This window comes from Trichosurus vulpecula, chromosome 4, assembly GCF_011100635.1.
Source record: "Trichosurus vulpecula isolate mTriVul1 chromosome 4, mTriVul1.pri, whole genome shotgun sequence".
In the NCBI taxonomy this organism is placed as follows: domain Eukaryota; kingdom Metazoa; phylum Chordata; class Mammalia; order Diprotodontia; family Phalangeridae; genus Trichosurus; species Trichosurus vulpecula.
The window spans coordinates 46,010,695-46,036,671 of NC_050576.1; the positions used below are offsets into that span (position 1 = coordinate 46,010,695).

Here is a 25,977-nt window from a genome sequence, read left to right on the forward strand (position 1 = left end):
GATCATTCCTTACTCCTATCTATCTCTCTATGAATTCCATTGGCTCCCTATGAACCTCTAGGATGAAATATCATTTTGATGTGACCTTTGGTTTGACATTTAAAACTCTTCACAACCTTGCTCCTTCTTACCTGTCTAGTCTCATGATATACCTTCCTATCCTCCATGTACTCTACAATCTACTCATGGTGGGCTGCTCACTTTTCTTTGTGTATGATGCCACCTATGACTTCATACTTGTTGTCCCCGTGCCCAGAACACTATCTCTGCTCATCTCTGGGTCTAGGAATACTGGATTTCCTTTAAGTCTTAGTTCCATGAAGTCTTTCCTGACCCCTCTAAATGCTGGTGCTTCCCACACTGGGTTACTTTATGTTTAGTTCATAAATGGTTTGTATACACCTATGGATGCGCAGGTTGTCTCCCTGTCAGAATGTAGACTCCCTAAGGACAGAGACCATTTTACTTCTATATCTGTATCCTCAGCACATCACAGAGTGCCTGGCACACAGTAAGCATTTAGTAAGAGACTTGCTGACTGATGTCATAGGTCAAGCCATGTTATCTGGGTACAGGGTCATTTCTAGAAACAGTCTCCCTCTTTACTCCTAGGCATAGACTACACAACACATACACTGATGTAAGCCCCGATCTCAGTGTGGCCAAAACTGGCTCAGCAGAGGGAGGGACTGTACAGTGTCCCACTTAGTTAGCAGCCTCCTCAATGTCAGTTTCTTATAAGACTCCTAATAGTGCAGAAGACATAGTAAAATGACATATTTTGTTATCAGAAACTTTGCCAGAAGATGGAATGTAACAAAGATACAGACATCGATGCCTTTCTTGTCAAACAGTATTGGGACATATTCCTCCCTCTCTTCTCCCCATCCCCAATTCCAAATGAAATAAGCAATCCCTACCAACCCACAGGTTAGACAGAGAGTACCCCTGCCTCTTTCCCTGCTCAGTATTATAGAGTGCTAAACCTTGGGAGGCATGTTCCCCCTAAATAAATGACCAGGTTGTACGAGCTGGAGATTATGTAGGTCAATTATTTCATAAACTTTTTAAGAACTTTATAAATGTCAGCTAATGTGGTTATTGTTGCTCTTCTGCCTTGAGTCTGTGGCCTCCTCTCCAGCCCACCTACAAAGATACATATCTGAAGTAGTAGCCTTGCCTCCCCTCTCTGGACCCAGAGCCGCGGAAAATCAAGACTTTTTTCTAACCTCACCAGAACCTGGCAGACTTTGTTGAAAGGAAATGTATCCTTTTATTTATTAATGATGATAATATTATGTGGAATTTTTGGTAGCCACAAAACTGACAGCCCAAAGAAAGTGATTTTCCCCTTGAACTGAGGATAAGACTGGTTTGAGCAGAGAATTCAAAAGGGATTTGGTAAGAATAGTTCTTACCTCTCTCTTTTCATTAGTGCATGTTGTTTGTTTACTCCCAAATGCAGAATAGAGAAATTAGTTCACATTAATGATAATGAAATTAGAAGTGTTTTATTAGCAGAAACAGAAATTTTAATCTGCAATGCTGAATTAATTTTGACGTAATCATTGCAATAATCTGTCATATTTGAAAAAGTATTAAATCGTACCGGATCTTCCTTTCTTCTACTGACATCAGTGATCTTGTCTCCGTTTTCCCACAGGAATTGGCTGAAGGAAATAATATGCATTTGGAAAGACTTGTCAAAAATTGGTTTATGAATATATTTTTTAATTTTTAAAAATCTGTTCCTTATAATTTTCAGGAAATATCTATGTATAATGCAAATAAAGAGATTTTGTTCATAAAGTGATGTATTCCTTACTCATGATCAACACAAAAATATCATCTGACACTTATATAGCATTTTAAGGTGCACAAAGGGCTTTAATACATTATCTCACATCATATTTAGTATTAACAGTCCAAAGTAAAGTCTAATTTAATATAGGTATCATAGATAAACCTAGATATGCATTAATAGCCACAACATGAAAAGAACAATTTTATGCATCAGGCTTCTCTTCATGATTCTACTGTTAAGGATAATCAATGAGGCACCTTTGCCTTGAATATAAATGACAATGTATGAAAGTGTTGCCTGAATCTTGGACCCTGCTATGAAATCTGAGTTGTTTTGTTTTAAACTGATGTATGCTAAGTGTATTGCAGGATGAGGAGGTAAATTCAAACAAATAAGCAGAAATGAGAAGTATAAACAGATCCTTAATGAATTTGCTAATTATTCCTCCTAGCTACAGAAACTTTTCTGTAACCAGGCTAACTCTTGTGACATGGGAAAACTAGGACAGAAATATTGTCCCTTATTATGAAGGCTAACAATGAATTAGTATGAATGTAAGTTTGACAAAAGTGTATCTGAAAAGTTTTGTTTTCCTCTCACATATTTGTCTTAGATAGAATCTCTTAAAACAGTATTCTTTATTTCTCTTGGATTAGTTACTACTATAAAATTTATAATTAAAATGGCTGACAATTACCTTTTTTTGTTTTGTCCATGTAAAACACGTTTATCATCTAATGTTTCTAGAAATCCATACTTTCTTGCTGGGTATTTTTTAATCTTGTTGTCTTTTAGGCTGACTTTTTTTCCCCCAAAGTTCATACCAACCAATGTTGATTTTTCAGTCACATGAAATAAAATTAAGAATAATTAGAATTTATCCAATACAACTTTGCCTACAACTATACCTACCATAACCCTGTCCAACCTGTGTATAAAGTATGCTTTTCGTGTACATCGTATTAGATGTATTTTCATATATGCTTTAACTTTTAAAATTTCTTTTCATTTGAGCAGAATTCTTACATACTGGAAAGCTACAAAACTTAACTTTAAGGCATTAACATTTTAAAAGGCTCCATTAAGGCCTACTTTGAGGTTTCATAATTGAGAAGGGAGTGTGGAGTTTTTTTTAAGGCCATGCCAGTGAAGGAAAAACTTTGGCAGGTTTTAGCCATGTAGGAAAGATTTCAAAGATGACAGATGAAATGCACATGGGTCTTCATATGTGTATCTTGTCTAGAGATGGGCCTATCTGTTGGTGGAAAAGTTCATCTTCATATGAAGGTAGCCAGCAAAAAAAAATGAAACATTGGCCCTGTCAACCCAAAAAAATGGACAAAAATAAAGATAGTTGTTTCTGCAAAGATGAGAGACTGACAGGAAAAGAACCAGGAGAACTAAGAATCCTAAAGTTCTTAGACTATCTACAAACATTATTGTAACCACTGATAAAATAATAAACCACAGGAGAAACCAAATCACATCTACCTTGATATACTAGCTAGAACGGAAACAAAAATATGTAAAGAAGCTAAATATAAGAATGGCTCTCAAGTTCTTGGAGAGGCAAATAAAGGAATCATGGTGTTGGTTTAGGGTTACCGCAGTGCGGTGCAGAGTACTGGACCTGAAGTCAGGAGAATCAGTTTCATCAACTATAAAACTATAAAAGGAACGTAGTAATATTTTTATTACTTTCCCCACATAGAAAAGGGCTTATAAAGAAAGGCCTTGGTAAACCTTGAAGTTCTATATAAATGTGAGTTATTATTGTGCACCTAGAGACAAACAGAAACAACTTTTCATGAGATACTTGCTTTTCTTGCTTTGCTGAGCATCTGATGAGCAAATGCATAAGGCTACAATGAAGATTACGTATCAACATTAATTGCAGAGGATGAATTAATTGTAAAAGAAATAATTTCATGTCATCCTCCAAAGAAGTAAGCTTATGCTTTAATAGGGTAAAATGAATGTGAAATTTGGCTCAGGGAGGGCAGTCAAAACCATTTTGGAAAGCACAATTTGGTATAAGAGAAGTCAAAGAGCAGACCCCTCATAAAACTCCCACCCAAACATCATGATTATTTTTTCAAGAAGAGAGCTGGAATGTTTTGGATGCAGTGAACACTTAATGACATTTGAAAAACCGATCATACTCTAACAGACAGGAAGTGATTCATTACAGACATAGCAATCCTTTCGGAATCAGCTGCCACTATCAGCGCAATCAGCTCAACAGTTTGTTAGAACAAAGTCAACGTGAACATCAAATAAAAAGAAAGGATGAAGATGAGAAAACACTACATATAATTATATAAATTTTAACTCTACCTGTTTTTAAAAGTAGTGACTTCCTAAAGAAACTTAGCCAATATAAAAATTGCTACAAAGAAAGTGATGAAAAAGTTCAGACACCACTGCAGCCAGCAAGTAACTGATCAAAACCACAGTTATATGCTAACAAAAATGAGAATTTAAAATTGAAGATTATTTTTAAAGATATAAAATATCTAAATTAATAGAACACCCAAAAGAGCTTAAATAATCCAATTTCAGAAAAGGAAGTTGAACTAGCTATAAAGAAACTATCAAAGGAAAAATCTTTGGTCTAGATGGATTTACAAGAGAATTCTATCAAACTTTTAAAAATAATTAATGTGAATACCATCTCAATAATTCTCAAAACAGAGAGAGTACCCTACCAAACTCCTTTTATCAGACAAATACAGTCCTAATTCCTAAAACAAGAAAGGATAAAGCAAAAAAAGAGAATTACAGACCAATATTATTAATAAATATCAATTCAAAAATTTTAAATAAAATTCTAGCAAAAAGGCTACAAAATTTATCCAAAAAAAAAATCATTCACTCTAATCAGGTTGGATTTAAATCAAGAATATTCAACATTAGGGAAATAATTAACATAATTAACCAAATTAAATATAAATCACATGATTACATTAATAGATGCAGAAAAAGTTTTTATCTAAGTACAACACCCATTTTTTGCTTAAAAAACAAAAACTACAAAGTATAAGCATAGAGGGATGCTTTTAACATTAAAAAGTATCTAGAGAATCAAAAGTTAACACTTTATACAATAGTATAACACTATCTTTCCTAAAAAAAAAAAAGGAGTAAAGCCAGGATGCTCCTCTTTTCCTTCTATTATTTGACATGTGTCTAGAAATGCTAACAATAGCAGGAAGACAAGAGAAAGAAATTAATTTCATAAAAACAGGCAAAGAGGAGACAAAGCTATGTTTATTTGCTATGATATGATGGCTTAGGAAATCCTAAGGAATCAGCAAAGAATTGGAGACAATAGCTTCAGCAAAATTTCAGGCTACAAAACAAAACCACAAGAATCAAAAGCATTTTTACAAAGTCACAACAAAAGCTGGGAAGCAACAATAGAAAGGGAGGTAACATTGAAAATAAGTACAAAATGAATACAACCTCTGGAAGTCAACCTACCAAAGATCACATACACACAGTTACAAAGCACTCTTTAGAGAAAAAAAAAAAAAAGAATAACTTAAACATTATGGTTAGGCCTTGCCAATAGAATGAAAATGACAATACGACCAAAAGAACTTTACAGATTTAGTTCTATGCTAATCAAACTACCACAGAGAAACTTCATAAAGCTAAATAATAAAATAATAACACAATAACAAAATCTACTTGGAGAAATAAAAGATCTACAATATCAGGGGAAGTAACGAAAAAGGAAAAAATGAGGGCAGAATAATAGCACTCACAGAGCTTGGATTGTGACATAAAGCAAAAATCATCAAAAATATTTGGTGTTTGTTTTAAAATACACAAATAGAGCAACGGAACAGACTAAATAAGGATAAGCAGAAACAACTGATCCTAGCACCCCAGTGTTCAATAAATCTGAAAACATAAATTACCTAGAAAAAAAATCCCTACTTGACAAGAATTGCCGGGAAATGTGGAAAATGCCTAACAAAAATTTTGTTTCAATCAACATTTCACCATATTCCATAAAAATTCTAAATGAATACGTGACATGAATATTAAAGATCATATAAAAAATTAGAAGAGAAGTAAACCATACACCTTTCACAGCTAAGAATTCCAGGTGAATTCTTAACCAAACAAGGGAAAGGGGCAATTAGAAAGGATAAGGAATATAATTTTGATTCCATGAAATTGAAATGCTTTTGCACAAATAAAACAAATGCAACTTAGGTAAGAAGGTAAGTTGTTGACTAGGAAAAAATGTTTGTTTCAAATATATCTGATATATGAGATAAATAGACAGCTAACAGAAATGTCTAACACTAAAGCCATCTGATAGACAAGTGGTTCCAGAATATAGACAAACAGTTCTCAAAAGAAGATTTGCAAACTATTAATTATCATATGAAAGAATACTCCAAATCATTAATGATAAGAGAAATGCAAATAAAAACAAACTCTGAGGGTTCACCACCCACAAAACTGGCAAACATGACAAAAGATGGGAATAGTCAATGTTGGAGAGATAATGAAAAGACAGGCACATTATTTGGGGTGTATTATATACTGATAGAGCTGTAAATTGGCCCAACCAATCTGAAAATAAATTTGTAATTATGCAAAGAAAGGGACTTAAATGCCCGTAAAGGTTAATGCAGATATTCCCAAGGAGATCACTGACAAAATAGAGAGGTTCTGTGGACACCAAAATATTTAGAGCAAAAATCTGGGAAATCAACCTCAGAGCTACCCTCAGCCATAGGACCAACAAAAAGCCCCAAGAAAAAGCCTTTGACGTTAAAAATGAATATATACAGTTTGGCCTCCAGAAACTAAAAATGATTGGGAATTATGTTAGAAACGTTACAATATGTAACTAAAATACCATCCTCATCCAAGCTGTTTCCAAGGCCTGCCAATTTCAACTTTGCAACATCTCTTGAATATGCCCCTTCTTTCCTCTGATGCCACCATTACTCTAGTGCAGGCGCTTGTCACCTCACATCTTGGTTCCTGCAATAGCCTGCTGGTAAGTTGGCTCACCACAAGTCTCTCCCCACTCCAGTCCATTCTCCATTCAGCCACTACAGTAATTTTCCTAAAGCGCAGGTCCAGTCATGTCACTCCCCTACTCCAGTGGTTCTCTATTGCCTCTTGTATCCAATGCAATTTGCTCTGTTTGGCATCCAAAGCTCTTCATAACCTAGCCCCCCTCCTACTTTTCCAATCTTCTCATACCATCCTCCCTAACGTGTACTCTTTGATCCCGTAATACTGGCCTCCTGGCCTTTCTGTTCCATGAATAAGACATTCCCTCTCTTGGCTCCAGGCATGTTATCTGGCTACCCCTCATGCCTGGAATATTCTCCCTCCTCTGCTCCACCTGCTGTCCTCCCTGGTTTCCTTTAAGTCCCAACTAAAATCCATTCATTTACTGAAAGCGTTCCCCAACTTCTCTTAATTCTACTGCTTTCCCTGTGTTAATTATTTCTTATTTATCCTGTATATAGTTTGCTTTGTATATATAATTGCTTGCATATTGTCTCTCCCATTTGATTGTAAGCTCCATGAGGGCAAGGGACTGTGTTTTATCTTTTTGTATCCCCAGTGCTCAGCACAGTGCCTAGAACATAGTAGGTGCTTAATAAACGTTTACTGATTGATTGGTATCCTCCATAGTAATAGGAAATTTAGGTAAAGGGGGGAACTTGGGGGAAAAGATAATTTCAGCGTTCAGTTTTGGATATGTTGAATTTAAGAGGTCTATGAAACATCTAGTTCAAAATATTGAACAATTGGAGATATGAGACTAGAAGTCAGAAGAGAGGTTAGGACCTAACAAATAAATATGAGAATCATCTGCACAAAGACATGATATTTGAGATCATGAGAGTTGATAAGATCAACAAGTGAAATAGAACTGAAGGAAAAGAGAAGCCTCAGAATGGCCTTGAGAACATCCATGACTTAATGAGTAGGATCTGGATGAATATCTAGCAAGACACTGAGAAGAAATGGTCAGATAGGTAAGAGGAGAACGAGGGAAGAACAAGGTAATGCAAACCTAAAGGGAATGTTGAAGAGAAGAGGGTGACCAACAGTGTCAAAGGCTGCAGAGAGGTCAAGAAGGATGAGGGTTGAGAAAAGGCCATTAGATTTAGTGATTAAGAAATCATTGGTTACTTTAGAGAGCATATCAGGTGAATAGTGAGGTCAGAAGCCAAACCGCAGAGAGTTAAGAAGGGAGTAAGAAGAAATGGAAGAACCAGTTATAGATTGCCTTCTCTTGGAGTTTAGTCAGAAAAGGGAGAAAAGATTAGGACGATAGCTAGCCGGAAACAAGGAATCAAGTGAGGGTTTTTTGGAGGATGCTGGAGACATGGACATGTTTGTAGGCAGCAGGGAAGCAGCCAGTAGACAGGAAAAGACTGAAGCTAAGTGAGAGAATGGGGATGACAGAGGAGGCATTCTGCTGGAGAAGAGGGTATGGAATGGGATCACGTGGGCATTTAGAGGACTTAGCTTTGTAAAGAAAGGCCATCCCTTCATGTGAAACAGGAGTAAAGGAGGAGAATGTGGCAGAAGGCATCTTAGAGATGTGAGATAAAGAGGGGAGAAGAGAGCTCATGGTCCCAATTTTTTTCAGGGAAGTATGAGGCAAGGTTCTCAGCTGAGAGAGTAGTGGTGGTGGGGAGGCGAGGGGAGGTTTGAGGAGGAATAAAGAGGTTTGGAAGAGCCTCCATGTTGAGACAGCGAGTCAGGGAGGTGCAAAATTATTACCTTGCTGCAGTGAGGGCCTATTTGAGATTATTTCACACAAATTCGTAAAGGATCTAGTCAGGATGGTTTTACGAATTTCTCCAACTTTGTTCAGCACCACTTGTATATAGGAGCCAAGGTAATGGATAGTAGGAGTAATCAAGGGGTGAAGCTTGGTAGGACAAGATTTTCGATAGCATAAGTGGGCAGGGGACTCAAAAGAGAAGGATGCAGTACTGTTCTTCTTTTGAAGCTGAATTGGCTCACTATGGGATCAAGATAAGAAAGAGGGGATTGTGTAACCAGTGCAGAAGTGATAGCCTGGGCAAGAACTAAGGGATAGGGGGATTAGAGGTCATGGTGAGATAAAGAAGAGTTTTGGGGGTTGTAAAATAGAGAGAGAGGTGGAAAGACAGCAGATTATGTCGAGATAAAGGAACTTCAGGATGCATGAACATGAAAGTGAGTGATGGCAAGATCGAGGATATAACCATCTCCAGTGTGTAGCTGAGGTAGGGTAGAAGAGAAGGTCATGAGAAATTAGCAAGTTGGGAAACTAGGAGGGTTAGGGTTTGAGGGATTCTCCTGACTTACAACTTCCCTACATGACTATTTTTAATCTAAATTGATCAATGAACTCCCTGCTCATCAACATCAGTCTCTTTAGAAAATTCCCCTTCTGGGATGCCCATCAGTTGAGGAACGGCTAAACAAGTTGTGGTATATGAATGTAATGGAATACTATTGTGCTGTAAGAAATGACAAGGAGGCAGATTTCAGAAGAACCTGGATTTACATGAACTGATGCAAAACGAACCAGGAGAACATTGTATACAGTCAATGTATACAATAAAATGGCAACATTGTGCAATGATCAACTGTGAGTGACTTAGCTCTTCTCAATAATACGATGATCCAAGACAATTCAAAAGGACACATGATGAAAAATGCTATCCACACCCAGAGAAAGAACTCATGGAGTCTGAATGCAGATTGAAGTGTAATATTTTTCACTGTCTTTATTTTTTCATGTCTTTTTTTCTTTTGGTCTGCTTCTTCTTTCACAACATGACTAACACAGAAATAAGTTTTACATGATTGCACATATATAACTTATATCAAATTGCTTACCATCTTAGAGGGGAGAGGAGGGAAGGAGGGAGAAAATTTGGAACTTAAAAATTTTTTAAATGAATGCCAAAAATTGTCTTTACATATAATTGGAAAAAATGAAATACTATTTACTTGTTTGTTTGTTTGTTTTGGTTTTTGGAGGCAATTAGGGTTATGTGACTTGCCCAGGGTCACACAATTAGTATCTGAGGCTGAATTTGAACTCAAGACCTCCTGACTCCAGGACCAGTGTACTATCTACTATGCCACTTAGCTGTCCTGGAAAAAATAAAATACTATTTAAAAAAAGAAGAAAAGGAACCCCCTCCTTTTACCCCTAATCAGAATAGAATTTCATTCTTGAAAGGTTCAATTCTATTGCAGAACTTTAGGTCATGGAGTCCTCTCAATTTCCAACCTGAAAACTTTGAACTTTTTCTTATGTGAAAATATAAAGTGCATGACAGAACTGAGATTCAAAAAGATTTCTCCATGGGCTGATGGTGGGTTAAGTAAATAAAAAAAGATACCATTTAATAATGAAAATTGTGAAGTTCTCTACCATGGCACAAAAACCCAACTGTATAAGGACAGAATAACAGAGATATGGCTAGACCTTAGTTCATGTGAAAAATATCTGGGTTGTAATGAAAGGTCAGTGAATCAACAGTGTGATAAAGGAGGTAAAAAATATAATGTAGTCTTAAGTTGCATTGACAGAGAAATAACATTCTCCATGAGGGAGATTATTTTAGCTCCACTGCACTTGGCCATTGTTAGAACATCTGAAGTACTGTGCTGCATTCTGGATGGTACATTTTAGGTAAAACAATAACAAATGGAGTGCTTTTGGGAACAATCAGGATGATAGTAAAGGGAGCTAGAACTCTGGTCATGAGAGGACTGACTGAAGTAACCTGAGATATTTAGCCTGGAAAAGAGAAGACTTGGAGTGAAGGAGACCTTAATGACATAAAGAGCTGTTACTTGGACATTAGACTAGTCTTCACCAGCTTTGGCTGGCAGAACTAGATTTTGATGGTAGAACTAGAATAATGGTGGAAGTCAGTGAAAGACAAGTTTCAGCACAATATAAGGAAATCCTTCCTAATAACTAGATGTCCCAAAGTAGAGAGGGAAGAGCTTGCCCTCACTGGAATCTTCAAGCTACAGCCAGAGAATCACTTAACAATTATGTGTTAGAACTTAACTGAGTTTAACTGGTTAGGGGTCGTTTGGACTAGAGGGTGTCTAAGGGTCCCTTCTCAACCTAAGAGTTTACAATTCTATTCTCTTTCGTCACTTTAACTGAAAAAGTGAATTAAATTATACCTCTTCTTTTGAGCAAAATGTGAGCACTGTCTCTTTCAGCCTGATCCTTGACATTATCCCAAGGCACAACATTATTACAATGTTCCCAAATTTCATTGGGAGACACTTTTATACGGATTTTTGAGATGGCTGAATTGTTTCCGGTTTCTGCATTTGCAAGACTTAAATCATCATACTCATGGGACTCAACAGGTTCTTCTTCCTTATTCTTTTTACCTAACAGAAGAAATAATTTAATTAAAATGGCAAAGTTGAACTCTTATTATATTTTAAGAGATATTAGTCCCAGAGTAGTTTAAAATATGTAGTGAATGCATAATATTTATCATATACTTTATTTCATTAGTGGCTCTAATAAAGACTTGCTTTATTGACTAGGAAGTCAAAACACTAAACAACAAAATATAACAAAAGCAGTCCACATGAAAAAATGTATATATGTCTTTCTCCTTTACCTGCTAAATGAAAACTAAAGATAAGGAAAAGCACTTAATGCCTTTTTGTTGAAAAGAAAATAAGTAGGAATGGAAGGGAGGGAGGGCGGAAGGAAGGAGAAAAAATAATAGATCTAGATCATATAAAATAAATTAGAAGAAAATTCAAAAGTTCGTGTGTCTTTCCATCACATATTCATAAGGAAGTACAAGTCACAGAAAGATTTTTGAAATGATAAAAGCTTTCTTAACTTTTTCTGCTCATGACCTCCCTGAAGGATATGGTAATTCCCCCAGTGTCAGGAATCACTCCTCCTGAGCCTCAAAAGCCAAACAAGAAAAACAAATCCAATAACATATTAACAAAAAACATGGCAGGAGTTCCAGGATATCCAGAAAAGGAAAGAGCAATTTCCAGTACTTTTCCTTTGTTTTATTCAGAAGAGGCACGAACAAAGTCATGAAGATTTATTCAATTCAACATACATTAAGCCCCAAATGTATGTTTAATAAATATGAAATTCATTGAGGGAGATACAGAATATACCTAATTCAATTACATTTCAGAAATTCTGCTAATCTCTATATATACAAAGACAAAAAGAAACAATCCTTGACTTCGAGGAGCTTATCTTCTATTTGGGTGGGGAGAAAAACTACCTAGATGGATGGATGGATGGATAGATAGATGGGTAAAGAGACAGAAAATTCTATTTACATAGAAAGATACTTCTCTACATAGTTACATAAATACAAACTATATATGAAATAAGTTTAAAGTAATAGGATGGATTCTTGTAGATAGTGGCACTTGACCTGAACAGGATTAGAACATGTCCCTTGACCTCATGGCATCTTCAGTGTAGGAAGGAGAAAGATTAGAACCTCATCACAGTAGAGAGAATATGACAATAACAAAGAAACTGAATCTAACTAATAAGGAGGAACTTCTTAATAGAACTGTAATTGATAGGAATCTTGGGAAGTAATCATCCTAAGGAGGGGACTACCTGGCATAGTCTATAATGTGCCATAAACTACAGGAAAGCAGAATTCAAAGTTCAGAGTTGGAATAGGTAGCAGCCTGAGACTGCAAGAGAGAGGTTAGTTCAAAAGGGAACTACTTAGGAACAAAATTCTGGGAACAAAGTTGCAAATGATTATTACGAAGAAAAGGGAAGGTAGTTATTGAGACTAACGTGTTTGCATTAGGAGTGCATAAATTAGCTCCAATTTTAAAAGCCTATATACAGGGTACAGAAATGAGAGAAAATAACCAAGGATTAATTTTTAAAATGGTAAGAGCTTACAAGAAAGGCTAAATAAAGCCAAGTGTGAGCTAAAGCATATGATAAATGTTAAATAAAAACACATAGTTACTTTACTATTGTTTATGAAGGTATAGGACATCTTCTGATGTGATGGGAAAAATAAAACAAGAGAAAGAAAAGAAACTATTTAATTCTTCCTTTGTTTCTGTTTTCTCTACCAATAAAAATGATCTCCAAATTGAGAACAGAAAAAAATGGCTAACAAATGAATTAAAACACAAGATTAGTGTGCAACTCAGAAGAGTCACATGTAGCTTCCCTCAATGAGTTTAAGTTATCTGGCACAGATGTATTACATCTTAAGGTACTAAGAGATTTTGTGATTTTTGAAGTAACAGGGAGAAAGGGAAAGCACAGGAATGGATACAAGCCAAAGTACTATTTTCGAAAAGAGAATGATAAATATTTTGACACATAGACTGATGAACTTGATTTCAATAACTGGCACAATTCTAGAAAAGATTATTTAAAAGGATGGTTTGTAACTACTTAGAAATAGAAGATGTTATTACTAAAAATCATTAGTTTATTAAAGAAAAACCATATCTGAATTGCCTAAGTCCCCTTTTATTTTAAATAGAATTACCAAACTTCAAGTGGTATAGATACATTTCAGCAAAGTAGTTGGCAATTTCTCACTTTGTGAACAAGATGAAAAGATGATAGATGATATTACTTAAAGGAAATTAAGTAGTTTTTGAACAAGCTGAAAGACCCAAAGAGTGACATGATGTTAACCTGGAGGGAAAGTGCTCCCAGAATGCAAAAGGTTTCTATACTTAGCCCTATTTTTGTAACATTTTGTTAATGATTTACATGAAGGTGCAAATGGAATACTTATCAAATAGACACAAAACTAAGGGGAATAGTCAAAAGGCATTCATTAAATATACACTATATGCCAAGTATGACGCTAAGCACTAGGGATTCTATGATATCCTCAAGGATCTCAAAGTCTAATGGCGAAGACAACTATGTACAAACAAAATACATACAGGATAAATTGGAATGGTCTCAGAGGAGATAAAGAATTCCAGACATGGGTTCAGAGCTGGGAGATGAGTGTTGTATGCAAAGAACAGCATGGAGAGCAGTGTCTCTAGATCACAGAGTACTTGGAGGGGAGGGGTGTGAGAAGATGGAAAGGTAGGAAGGGGGCAGGTTATAAAGAGTTTAAAAGCCAGAGAATTTTATATTTGATCTTAGAGATATTGGGTGGCCATTGAAGTTTATTGAAAAGGCTGGGTAACATGGTTAGACCTGCACTTTAGGAAGATCAAGGTGACAGCTAGGTGGAGGGCAGACTGAGTGGGGAGAGGACTGAAGCAGGGTGACCAACTGGCAAGCCACAGCAATCGTCCAGGAGGGAGGGGATGACAATCTGCACCAGGCTGGGTGGCTGTGTCACAGGAGAGAAGGGAGTGCATAAGAGAGTTCCTTCATGTGTGGAGTGCCCTCCCTTCTCACCTCCACCTCACTGCTGGTATCTCCCTTCTGAAATTATCTTCCACTTAAACTGTATGTATCTTGCATGCACATAGTTATCTGTATGTTGTCTCCCCCATTAGACTCTGAGCTCTTAAAGGCTAGGTACTGTGGTTTTGCCTTTCTTTGTATCCGAGCACAACATCATGCGTGGCACATTGTAAATGCTTAGTAAAGGCTTATTGATTGACTGGCTGGAAATTAGAGCTATACCAATTTGGTTCAACCTTAGGAAAAATCTTGTCAACAAACAGAGCTGCTACAAAATAGAATGGGTTGCCTCAAGGAATAGTGAGTTCCTAATTCATGAAGTCATTTAAATGGAAACTACGATGTTTGAGATAGGATTTATAATTTGGATAGAGACTAAACTAGGCAACCTCAACTCCAAGATTCTATGATTCTAGGAAGGAATAAGAAACCATTCTCAACTAAAATGGAGAGGGATTAAAAATGTGATTTTGCCAAACTAATTCTGAGAATACCAAAATTATACATTTTGCACATAATCAACCTTAAGAGAGATTATTCTGGGGAACTACCCCCCACCAAAAAAATATCTCCCTCAACCACTGATCATATTATCTGAAATTCCACATTGGTCATTTAGTCCACTGGAATAAGAAGCATCCTCTTTTAAATACAAATTTCCCTGGCAGCAATTTTTCTTAATTAGGGCTGGACCTATTTTCTTGCATGTGACCTCTGACCCTTAACCATGTTTAAGGTTTTATGCTATGAAGAATTCTTCACCAACAGTGTTGAAACATAACCCATAAAACTCCCAAATTCAGATATGAGACATGAGGTAAGTAGCATTTTCCCTTTTGATTTCTGAAAAATTCTCAAAATCAATCTCCCTTAACAATGTCCTCCTAAAAAAATTGAGGTTATATTAGTGTTCAAAAACAAAGATACTGTGTATGTATAATTCCTGGGTTGTTTTAGTAATTCTTGGCCGTAGTACCTTACATTTGCTTTTTTCCCTATCTACCGGAAGTATTTATGAACTCAAGGCCACACGTGGCCCTCTAGGTGCTCAAGTGTGGCCCTTTGACCTCAATCTTTTTATTAAGGGGATTGTTCTGTGAGGTTTGGATTCAGTCAAAAGGCCACACTTGAGGACCTAAAGGGCCACATGCTGGTCCAAGATGTTCCAAACTGAATTGTATCTTTCTGTCAATTAGACAAGTTTTTTCTGGGCCTTACTTTTGCTTTGAGCTTGCCTTTTAGGACTATAGCCCTAACAAGCTATGATAAACTTTTCTTTTCTCCCGTGACAGTTGAAATCACCTTCTTCCTGATTCTTGAGGGGAGGAACTTTAGCAATATTTTCTAAAAGGCTTGGATCTTTTCCAGGCTTCTGGTTTGAAGAAGTTTTGCAACTATCTAGTTGCTGAGCAGCTTTATCATCCTCAAAAAGATTATTCTGTTGCATATCTCCCACAGTAGATGATGATGATGATGATGAATAAATATTTCCTAAGTGGTCCACTATGGGAAGCAAATATAATTCTGGTTGAAGAGCCTAAAACATATAGGAAACAATTTAACAAAGAATAAATTTTTTAAAAAAACATTTTAAAATAAAAGTTTCTAAGTCTGTTACATACATATGGTGGAGCAAATGACTTGAGTTTCAGTTCCTTTTCTTGCTTTGTCTTCACCTAAAAACATAAATATGAAAAATCAACCAAGGCTTTCATGATTTCTCATTTATCTACCTTGAACTTTGCAAAGAGTATATAAAGAACTAAGCTGAATTTTAAAGCTAATAGCAAAACTGGGTGGAAGATATTGTAGAATACAAGTTTATTATCTGAGTGCATCAACTATAATTGAATTCATACATCTTCCAATTATGCAAATGTTAGTTCACACATACTTAAGTAGAGCTCAACTGTAGATAATAAAAGAGAGTTCTAATAGAGAGGGTGGGACTAAGGGAATAGCTTTACTTGGTCAAATGTTACAGTAAAGAAATAGTTTGGTATGTGTAGCTAGAGAATTCAGTAACTCTTCATTCATCCTTCCTAGTTAAAGATTTGAACAATGATTATTTTAATAGGTTTTTAAAAATATTTTCTTTCTCTCAGGACCGAAATCTAGAGTGAATACATATGAAATAATTGAGTAGAGGTACACATAATTACCATTTCTTTATGCATTTGACTTTATTATGCTCAAAATAAAAATAACCATAGGATTCTGCATTGGAATTTTCATTCATTCTCTCAACAGGCATTTAAGTATCTACTATAAGTCAGGCACTGATTGTTTGTATTAATTTGTTCTAACAAAAGTATAGTCTCAAAGAAAGAAATCTAAGCATGTGAAAAAATGTTTCACATGACTAATAATTAGAGAAATCCAAAGTACAGCAACTTTGAGGTTTCATCTCACACCCATGAGATTGGCAAAGATGACAAAAGTGTTAAATTGTTCTTTTGGTGAGGTGACGCTCACCTATTAGGGAATGGCCAAATATATTATAATGGAATATTATGAGGCTATAAGAAAGGATGAAATGGAGAGCTTCAGAAAACTCAGAGGATCTGTCTGAATTGACGCACAATGAAGAGAGCAGAATCAGAAAATCTTGTTAGGAATTTACCTATTCCATTGAGTAAAGTAGGTTTATGGAAGAATTTAATATTTGAGTAGAGAAAGAAAAGAACAAAATAACTTTGCCCCTAAAGTAATAGTGGCAATAGGTACTTTTATTTTTAGATAAACTGTGAAAATGAAAAATTACGACTAAAGAAATAAAATATATATAATATACCTTGCCCCAAATCAATCAGCAAGTATTTATTAAATACCTATCACATGCTAGACACTAGGTATACAAAATCAAAAGTTAAACAGTCCCTGCCCTCAAGGAGTTTACTCTTGGTGTGACAAAGCACCTTTCAGAATGTGACTGGATATATATGAGCTGGCAGCAGAGACAATGTCTGGGCATCCTGGACTTGGCCATGTATCTATTTTTTTCCCGCCCATTCATCTATATATGAGAACAGAAAAGACTTAAGAGTTTAAATACTGGGAAACCTCCAGAGGAGCATGGGAATTATTAGTCAAATAACCATTATCTAGTCTAGTTTATAGCCCAGTCTTCAAAGATTGGTAATGGGAAATACATGGAATAGTCAACACAAAGTAGGGTGAGGTCCCTGGCTAAGGGCCTAAACTGGGACCAGGATGAGGAGTCCAAAGAAAATACAAAGCCTAAGGGCATTTGATAACTAGGATCACCTGGCTCTCTTGCGAGAGAAATGATATGTTAGTAGCCAGACTGTGGGAACAAGACATCCTGGAGTACCCTAGAGCAAAGGTTTTTCTGACTCTTCTAAAGAACTGGGAGTGTGTGTGTGGTAGGGGGTGGGGAGCGTGGGGGGGAATGGGGAAGGTAGAGGAAGGGAAGGAGCCTAAGCTAAGAGAGTGAGAGAGAGCTGTGGATTTGGGCTGTGACAGCAGACATTGTAGCACAGAAGCAGAAACACCAAGTGGAGACCTATGAGACTGGGAAGAAACAGCACAAGAAACCAGAACAATGAAAGAGTTTCAGCCTCAGCAGCACCAGCTGCGGTTCCATACAAGGGCCCTGATCCCCCATGTTCCCCATACCTTCTGCTCTGTGTACTAACCTAAGTATATCCATTCCTCCCACTGATGCTTTATTTGGTGGAGAGTATACTCCAAGTTCATGGAGGAAATGTTATATGGTTACTTTTCTTACTATGCATTTCATGAAGCTGATTGATTAATAAGGATTTGCTAAATATTTACTATGTGCTAAGTACTAGGGATACAAAGAAGAAACAGCTCCTGTTCTCAAGGAGTTTCCATTCTAATTGGGAAGATAACATGGACAAACTGAGTACAGTTATCCCTTCTGCACTAAGAGTTTCCCCATCACAGTTTTGATATACTGTGGGTCGGCATAAGAAATTAAAAAGGAATTTCAGGGGAGCTTTGCAGAAGCCACACACAATATGTAAAGGCCAGCAGACAACAAAGAAAAAGTTTAGAAACTCAGAAATACATAAAATATATGTATAGTGTTGTATAATAAAGCCTATGACCAAGTAACCCAAATTTTACAATAAGGTATTATAAACAACCCATGAAAGAAAAAGAAAAAAATTCAGACTTCTTCTCTGGTACAAAGGGAGAGCCAAAAATTTTATGCAGATTTTCCAGATTGCAGAGGTACTCTGTCCCTAATACCCCCACCCCTCCTCCTGCTCCACCATGTGGAAGGGATAATGGTCAATATAAAATAACCTAAGAAGGAAGGCCCTGGCTTAGCTTTCCCTCCAAGTTACAGCAAAGTGTTCACACTTGGAAAAGCACTCTAATCTGTTGACATTAAGTCTCCTGGCAGTCATCTTGCCTTGGGGCCACTGCTTTTGTTGAATGCAAACATTTAGCATGGAGAGGATAAGTGTATGATCAGTCCAGCACTCTGTGCCACACATTGTCTTCTTCACTCTCACAACCTGTTTGTCTCTTCTCCTCACAATGACATAGACTATTAAATGTCAATGTTTGCTACAAGGGTGCATCCATGAAGTTTTATTGCATTTAGGCAAATGGAAGACAGCATTGGTGATGAGGTCATGAGATGCACAAGTCTTCAGTAGTAAATGACCATTGCTGCTAGTTGCTGTTTCTAGCTCCATTCCTCCCAAGGACTCTCTGCCATGTCTGGTAGTCTGAGCCTACTCTAGTATTAAAGTCACTAGAATTATAAGCTTGTCATCTTTTGGCACATTGCTGATGAGGGTCTCCAGGTCTTCATAAAGTTTTTCTTTGATCTCATCTGGGTTCATCATGGTGGGAGCACATGTTCTGATGATGGTAGTATGGTGCTTTCCTGCAAGTGGCAATGGCATTGTCATGAGCCTGTCGTTCACTCTTTTTGGTAGGCATACAAGCTTGTTCACTAGATTAGTTCTGATTGCAAAACCTACACCAGCTTCATGGCACTCCCCTTCACTTCAGCCATTCCAGAAAAAACATATATCCAGCTCTGACTTTGGTAAGTTGGCCTTCATTTGCTAGACTTGTTTCACTCAGGGCTACCATTTGGATACAATATCTGCTGAGTTCCTTCACAATAAGAGCTGTTTGTCTTTTAAGTATACTGAATTTCATGTTGTCCATAAATGCACGCACATTCCATGCTGCAATGGTGACTGGAATCATCTTTGCAGAAGTTTTTGTACATTTTTTTGTGTTTCAACACAGGGTAGGATCTCTGCCTGCTGTGGTAAACAGGACAGGGTTGTGTAAGCAGACAATTTTTAGGGCATGTCTAGCCCCCTTCTCATACCAGGAGGTGAACAGTGTGGTCCTTAAAAGATTGCTCAGATACCCCGGGGGGCTGCTGAATTCCACTGTTGCTTCCAATGAGAAGATGACGCTACAGCCTGGGCAAGCCTGTGTGCTGGGTTGTGACTACAGCTCCAAGTATATCTGTACCTGCTGCTTTGTCATTTGCCTGTCACCAAAGGACTTAGAGACAGGTAAAAATGGTAAAATGGCATGGGTGATATCTTTTGGTTTATGCATAAATTGTATTTAAGTGAGGCAGAACTGCACAAAGTCATTGGCCTCACTCTCTCTTCCAGAGTTGTCACAGTCCAGCCGTAGGACACAGTCAAGATGACTGGTGATAGCTCGAGATGCAGCGGATGACCTTGGCATCTTCGATGTCTAACCAAACTCTAAGTACTCCACAGCGCCTGCTTCAGCTGCCTTCATGGTTATTGGAACAAATTGTTCTAATCCACCCATCCCATTAGGGAAAGTCTTTACATGCTTAAGGCAGACACCTCCCTAACTCACCAATGGGCTTGGGACCCCTTGGTTACCTTCAACCTGGTTTAGCTGTCTGCTGAAACAGTTTACCAGGGTGTGGTCATTGTACATGCTACAGCTTCTTGGAGCCACAGCTGAGAATTAGGTGGATCAGATAGACCCCAAAGGTGGAAACCAACCCTGGAAAGGGCTCAGCAGTCCTCATACCAGAGGCACTAGTCCCTGAACACACCCTACACCCCAGAGCACAGCTAAGTATCAGTAGAAAACATCCCAACCAGGAAGAGACCCAAAGGACCTTGTAGATACCACATTACAAAAAGAGCCACAGGGACACCACAAGGAGACCTAGGCACAGCATGATGTGATATGCTTTGGCCACATACATACTCAATGTGTGTATCCTTCTGTGAACTCTAACTATGTCTACTCTACCCACCGACATGGTGTGTATTTTTAGAAGAGCATGCTGTGCATTCATGGGGTATCTATGTCGTATCTCCACTTAATCCCGCATTAGAATTACCATAGAGATTAGAGACATTACCCCAGAATCCACCAGCACTGACACTGTGGAGATGAGGGGGCATAAACTGAGAGAATTCTGAGAGAAAGGTGCTGGAGGGAGGAGAGCATGCCATCCTCTTTCGGTGATGTTTGGGAAGACACTGGCCCTGTCCTGCCCCCAACTGGCCCTTCCCTTCAGAAACTACAATGGCAAACCACTGACATGAAGTTGCTATTGCCTCTGAACTGCACAAAGACATGACTTAACCAGGTAAACTGAGCAACTCCCCTGCAATATTGCCCTCTAACGGAGAGGGAAGTAAACTAGATGGAAAAGCCATGCATGCTCCTTTCCTCAGACACCTGGTACTGCCTGATAGCAAAGTCAAGAAACTGCCTCACTTGGGCCATTTTGCTTAAGTCCCTATAAACATTTAATATGGATTAGGGTCTCTTTCCTGCATGTATGGAAGTTTAAGGTTTCACTCAGCTTGAGAGAGTAATAAAACTCCCTGAGAGACTGCCTTCACCTATAATACAGGGACACAAATTTAATGAATTGTTGGAACAAAGATAATAAAAAGGGGGTTTAGAGGAGTCCCTCCACAACCAGTGAGCTGCTGAAGGAAGTAGGTGTATGGGAGCAAGAATGTGATTACCAAGAAAGAAATCCAAATAGAAATTCACATGGTGTGTACAAAAACTTCTCTCCTTTTGCCCTGGACTGGCTTAAGGGACATCTTTTCTCATCTGGGACATTTTTTATTTACTTCAGGACAGAAGTATTTTTCTACACTCTTTCCTGCAAATCAGCTTTGAGATGGCCAACAAATAAGATTGCAGAGTGACAGAAAATGTCTATGATATCTGATGGGAGAAATAATTTCTCTCCCCTTTACACATGCCTCTCACTTGGGGACAGATGTGTCTTCCAAATTTTCAAGCCTAATCAGTTCCCCCAACCTCGCTGTGTCACTAGCATTAATTATGTATCAAGGGGTAGTGGCTAATTTCTTTTATATAAAAGAATACACAGCACAGTCACAGAGGAGAAAGCAAAAGGGGGATGAAAGAGAGGTTGTTTTTTGGGTGCAATATTCATTAGCACCAGGCTCTACTAGAGGCAGAATCCTTCCTGACTACAGGAACAGAAAATGGCTTTTTTGGCTATATCCCTTTCCCCTCATAGGAAGGAGGGAGAGTTGATAAGTTAGCAGAGTAGTTTTTCCCCGACTCAGAGGCAGGGGAGAAGGGCAGTGACTCCAAGGGGTACTTCAGGTAGCTCACAAATTATTGCCTTTATCAGCATAGCAAACATCTTCATCAGTCTCAGAAGCAGTGATTTGGGAAGAGTTTGGAGGGGAAGGGGCAAAATGCCTGGTCACTGAGCATCAACCCCCAAGCCACACCCACTCTGAGCCTCCTTTCTTGCATGTCTCTTTTTGGTGTTTCTCCCCCCAGAATTCTCTAAGTTACACATTCTTCTCAGTTCCATAATTTCAGTATTGGCTAATTCTGAGGAAGGATCATTCATCTCTAAGCTGATGCCAACTGAAGGCTAAATTAACAAATACCCTTGCTTCAAGATAACTATGCCTGGCACATATAGGAACTTAATAATCTTAACTGACCTTTGAAGAAAATTAAGGATTTTAGGAGGTAGAAATGGGAAGAGAGTATATTCCTGGCAGGGGGTCAGAAATCTGACAGAAATGTTTGATTGGAAATTCTAGGTATGACAGCTTTCAATCTACTGCAACAAGTGGAAAGCAAGAAAGCCCTTCTTAAAGACTAATAACAAGGGACTAAATAGACCCAGATAGCAGAAGGGAGGCTTAGCTCTAAGGAAAGCCTGGAATGGAAGCTTAAAGAAGTCAGGCCTTATTTTGTCAAGGTGCTTTGTCCTATTTCTCCCTGAGTGGTTTTCTTTTCTTCTTTCTATTCAAAAAATGAAAGGCTTTTTCCCATTAGCCTATCTGAACCTTTTTTCCTGTTTGCACTGTTATTGGGGATAAGAGTTTTGAGGATAGGGTAATAGATACAAGGTTATATTAGTGGAAAGAGTAAAAGATTTGGAGTTAAAAGATGGTTACTTTCTCTAGGCTTGAATTTCTTAATCTATAAAATGAAAGGATTGATGAGATTCTGGCTTCAAATCCCACCTTCGCCACTTACTTATCTGTGTAAACTAACATTAGTAATTTAACTTTTTTAGTTTCCTCATCTATAAAGTAAGGGGAGTTGAATTAGACTACCTCTAAGCCTCTTTCCATCTCTAACTTCAATAATCCAATGAGTCTATGATGTCCTGTTTCTCGCCTTTGTCCCTCAACTCTATACTGCAGTGATTCAACAGATAGGAAAAGCACTGGAGACTATGTCAGCACACCCAACTTTAACTTCTGGTTCTGCTAGTCACTGTCTGAGATGAGAAGGGCAAATTTAACCTCTCTGGGCCTCAGCCTCTTCACCTGAAAACTGAGAGGATTGGGTTTGGTATCCTCAAAGCCCTTTCCAGCGACACATCCCATATTCCTGTTTCTAGACAAAAGAATTCCTTGGATCTGATCTGTGCTACACTCAGACTCCATTCAGTGAGGTGCTGGCCCAGGCAGAAACGACGTTTCTTTCTAAGCTGAAATACCGAACCTTCAAAAACTCTGAAAATCACAACCTACTTAAACTAAATCATAAATCATAAATCATAAACTACTTAGAAAAATCATCATTCTAAGATCCTGTTTTCAAGTCATGTCTTCTTTTTATTTCTAAGGAAACTCACATACACATAGACACACACACACACACACACACACACACACACACACACACACACACACACACCATGTTCTTGTTTCCTAACTATGGGAAAAGTGGGAACAATCAAATCTTTCTCTTTCATAAAATTTCTTAGTGATAGTTCAGATCCTTACAGCATCTCTATAGTTCTAGTTGTGTGGAGAAGCAATTAGAATATGCGGTTTTTTAAAGTGTAGAAGTTTTGAAGGTTAAAGAATAAAAACAACGGAAAATAACTTACCACCGCTAAATTGTTTCCTATGCATTTCAGAAACAAAAATTTTTCTGCAACAGCCTCTTCACCCAGGAACTCACCCAGCTGCTCCCTCAGGGCTTGTAAAGTAAGATTAGGTGACACCCTGAAACAGCATTTTGGTAATATTAAACTTACAGGAATGGAGAAATATCAGTTGCTCATGGTTAGGCCAAGCTAATATAATAAAAATGACAATTCTACCTAAATTAATCTATCTATTCAGTGCCATACCAATCGAACTACCAAAAAATTTTTTTACTGAGCTGGACAAAATAATAACAAAATTCATTTGGAAAAACAAGAGGTCTAGAGTATCTAGGATATCAATGAAAAGACATGCTAGAGATGGTGGCTTAGCCACACCAGATATTAAACTGTACTACACAGCAGCAGTCATCAAAACTGCCTGGTACTGGTTAAGAAACAGGGGTGTGGATCAGTGGAATAGGATAGGTACACAAATAGGTGAAATCAACAAGTTTAGCAATCTACTCTTTGATAAACCCAAAGAGGCCAGTTTCTGGGCTAATAATTCACTATTTCACAAAAACTGTTGGGAAAATTGGAAAATGGTAGGGCAAAAACTGGGCATAGACCAATATCTTACACCATATACCAAAATAAAGTCAAAATGGGTTCATGATTTAGGAGTAAAAGTTGATAATCTAAGTAATTTGGGAAAGCAAGGAATAGTTTACTTATCAGATTTGTGGAAAAGTAAAGAATTCATGACCCAACAAGAGATAGAGAGCATTACAAAATGCAAAATGGATAATTTTGATTATGTCAAATTGAAATGTTTTTGTACAAAAAAAGCCAATGCAACAAGAATTAGGAGGGAAGCAGAAAATTGGGAGAAAATCTTTGCAACTAGTATCTCTGATAAAGGCCTCATCTCTAAAATATACAGGGAGCTGAGCCAAATATATAGGAATACAAGCCATTCCCCAATTGAGAAATGGTCAAAGGATATGAACAGGCAGTTTTCAGAGGAAGAAATTAAAGCTATCTACAGGCATATGGAAAAATGTTCTGGATCGCTGCTGATTAGAAAAATGCAAATCAAAACAACTCTTAGATACCACATCTCTCCTGTCAGATTGGCTAAAATAACAAATCAGGAGAATGATAAATGCTGGAAAGGATGTGGGGAAATTGGAACATTGTTGCATTGCTGGTGGAGTTGTGAGCTGATCCAGCCATTTTGGAGGGCGGTTTGGAACTATGCCCAAAGGGCTATAGAAATGTTCATACCCTTTGACCCAGCAATACCACTTCTAGGGTTGTATCCCAAAGAAATCACGCAAGCGGGAAAAGGACCCATATGTACAAGAATATTTATAGCGGCTCTCTTTGTGGTAGCCAAGAATTGGAAATCAAAGGGATGCCCATCAATTGGGGAATGGCTGAACAAACTGTAGTACATGAAGGTAATGGAATACTATTGTGCCATAAGAAATGGGGATGATGCAGACTTCATAACAACCTGGAAAAACCTACACGACATAACGCTGAGTGAGCGGAGCAGAGCCAGGAGTACGTTGTGCACAGCCACAGATATATGGATTCTGTGAGGACCAACCCTGACAAACTGCGCTTTTCTCAGCAACCTAAGGGGCAAGGACAACTCCAGGGGACTCACGATGGAGAATGCTATCTTCATCGAGACAAAGAACTGCGAAGTTTGAATACAGACTGAGGCACACTACATGCTCGCCTTTTCTGCTTCTCTTTTGTTTTTGTTTTTGGGGTTTTTTTTTTGGTTCTGTTTCTTCTTTCTCATGATTCATTCCATTGGTCAAAATTCTTCTCCACGACTTGACTAGTGCATAAATTAATTCAATGCGAAGTTATACATGACAGTTATATGAGACTTCATGCTGTCTTGGGGAGGGAGGGAGGAGGGAGGGGAGAAAAACTGGAACTCAAAACTATGTAGAACCGTGCGTGGTAAACTAAAAATAAAAAATTTATAAAAAAAAATATTAAACTTACAGGGGTTTTTTGCAACTAAAAAACTAATGAGGGGTTAATTTCTGTCATATTGTTGAGGCTCTAGAATTACTGACTCACTGAAATAGAGTTATCTTAATACACTACCTTTTATGATAAATACCTATTTTAAGAGGGATATTGACTTGGTGAAATCGGCATAGCTATAATACAATAACCAAGAAGTCCACACTCCCAGAGTTCACAGTTCTGGGGGATACCTGTCACAGGTGCAAGAGCTCTGTTCTTTTCTCAGGATGCTGGCATTCTACTATCATCCAAGAATACTAAAGTGAAAGCTCTCAGGATCTGGCATCTTGATATTCCCTTCAAAATGCC

At 37.7% G+C, this 25,977-nt stretch overlaps 1 protein-coding gene across 1 annotated transcript in view; it reads right to left on the bottom strand.

Annotated features, from left to right (window-relative positions):
- Positions 1 to 25,977, bottom strand: part of SPATA1 (spermatogenesis associated 1) — a 77,260-nt gene that overhangs the window by 28,828 nt on the left and 22,455 nt on the right. The window contains exons 4-9 of the mRNA XM_036754778.1: positions 23,632 to 23,749; positions 15,869 to 15,922; positions 15,549 to 15,783; positions 11,006 to 11,221; positions 2,502 to 2,604; positions 1,610 to 1,670 (exon numbers count right to left, since the gene is read on the bottom strand). Coding sequence (XP_036610673.1) covers positions 1,610 to 1,670; positions 2,502 to 2,604; positions 11,006 to 11,221; positions 15,549 to 15,783; positions 15,869 to 15,922; positions 23,632 to 23,749 — 787 coding nt within the window. The remainder of the gene's footprint in view (positions 1 to 1,609; positions 1,671 to 2,501; positions 2,605 to 11,005; positions 11,222 to 15,548; positions 15,784 to 15,868; positions 15,923 to 23,631; positions 23,750 to 25,977) is intronic.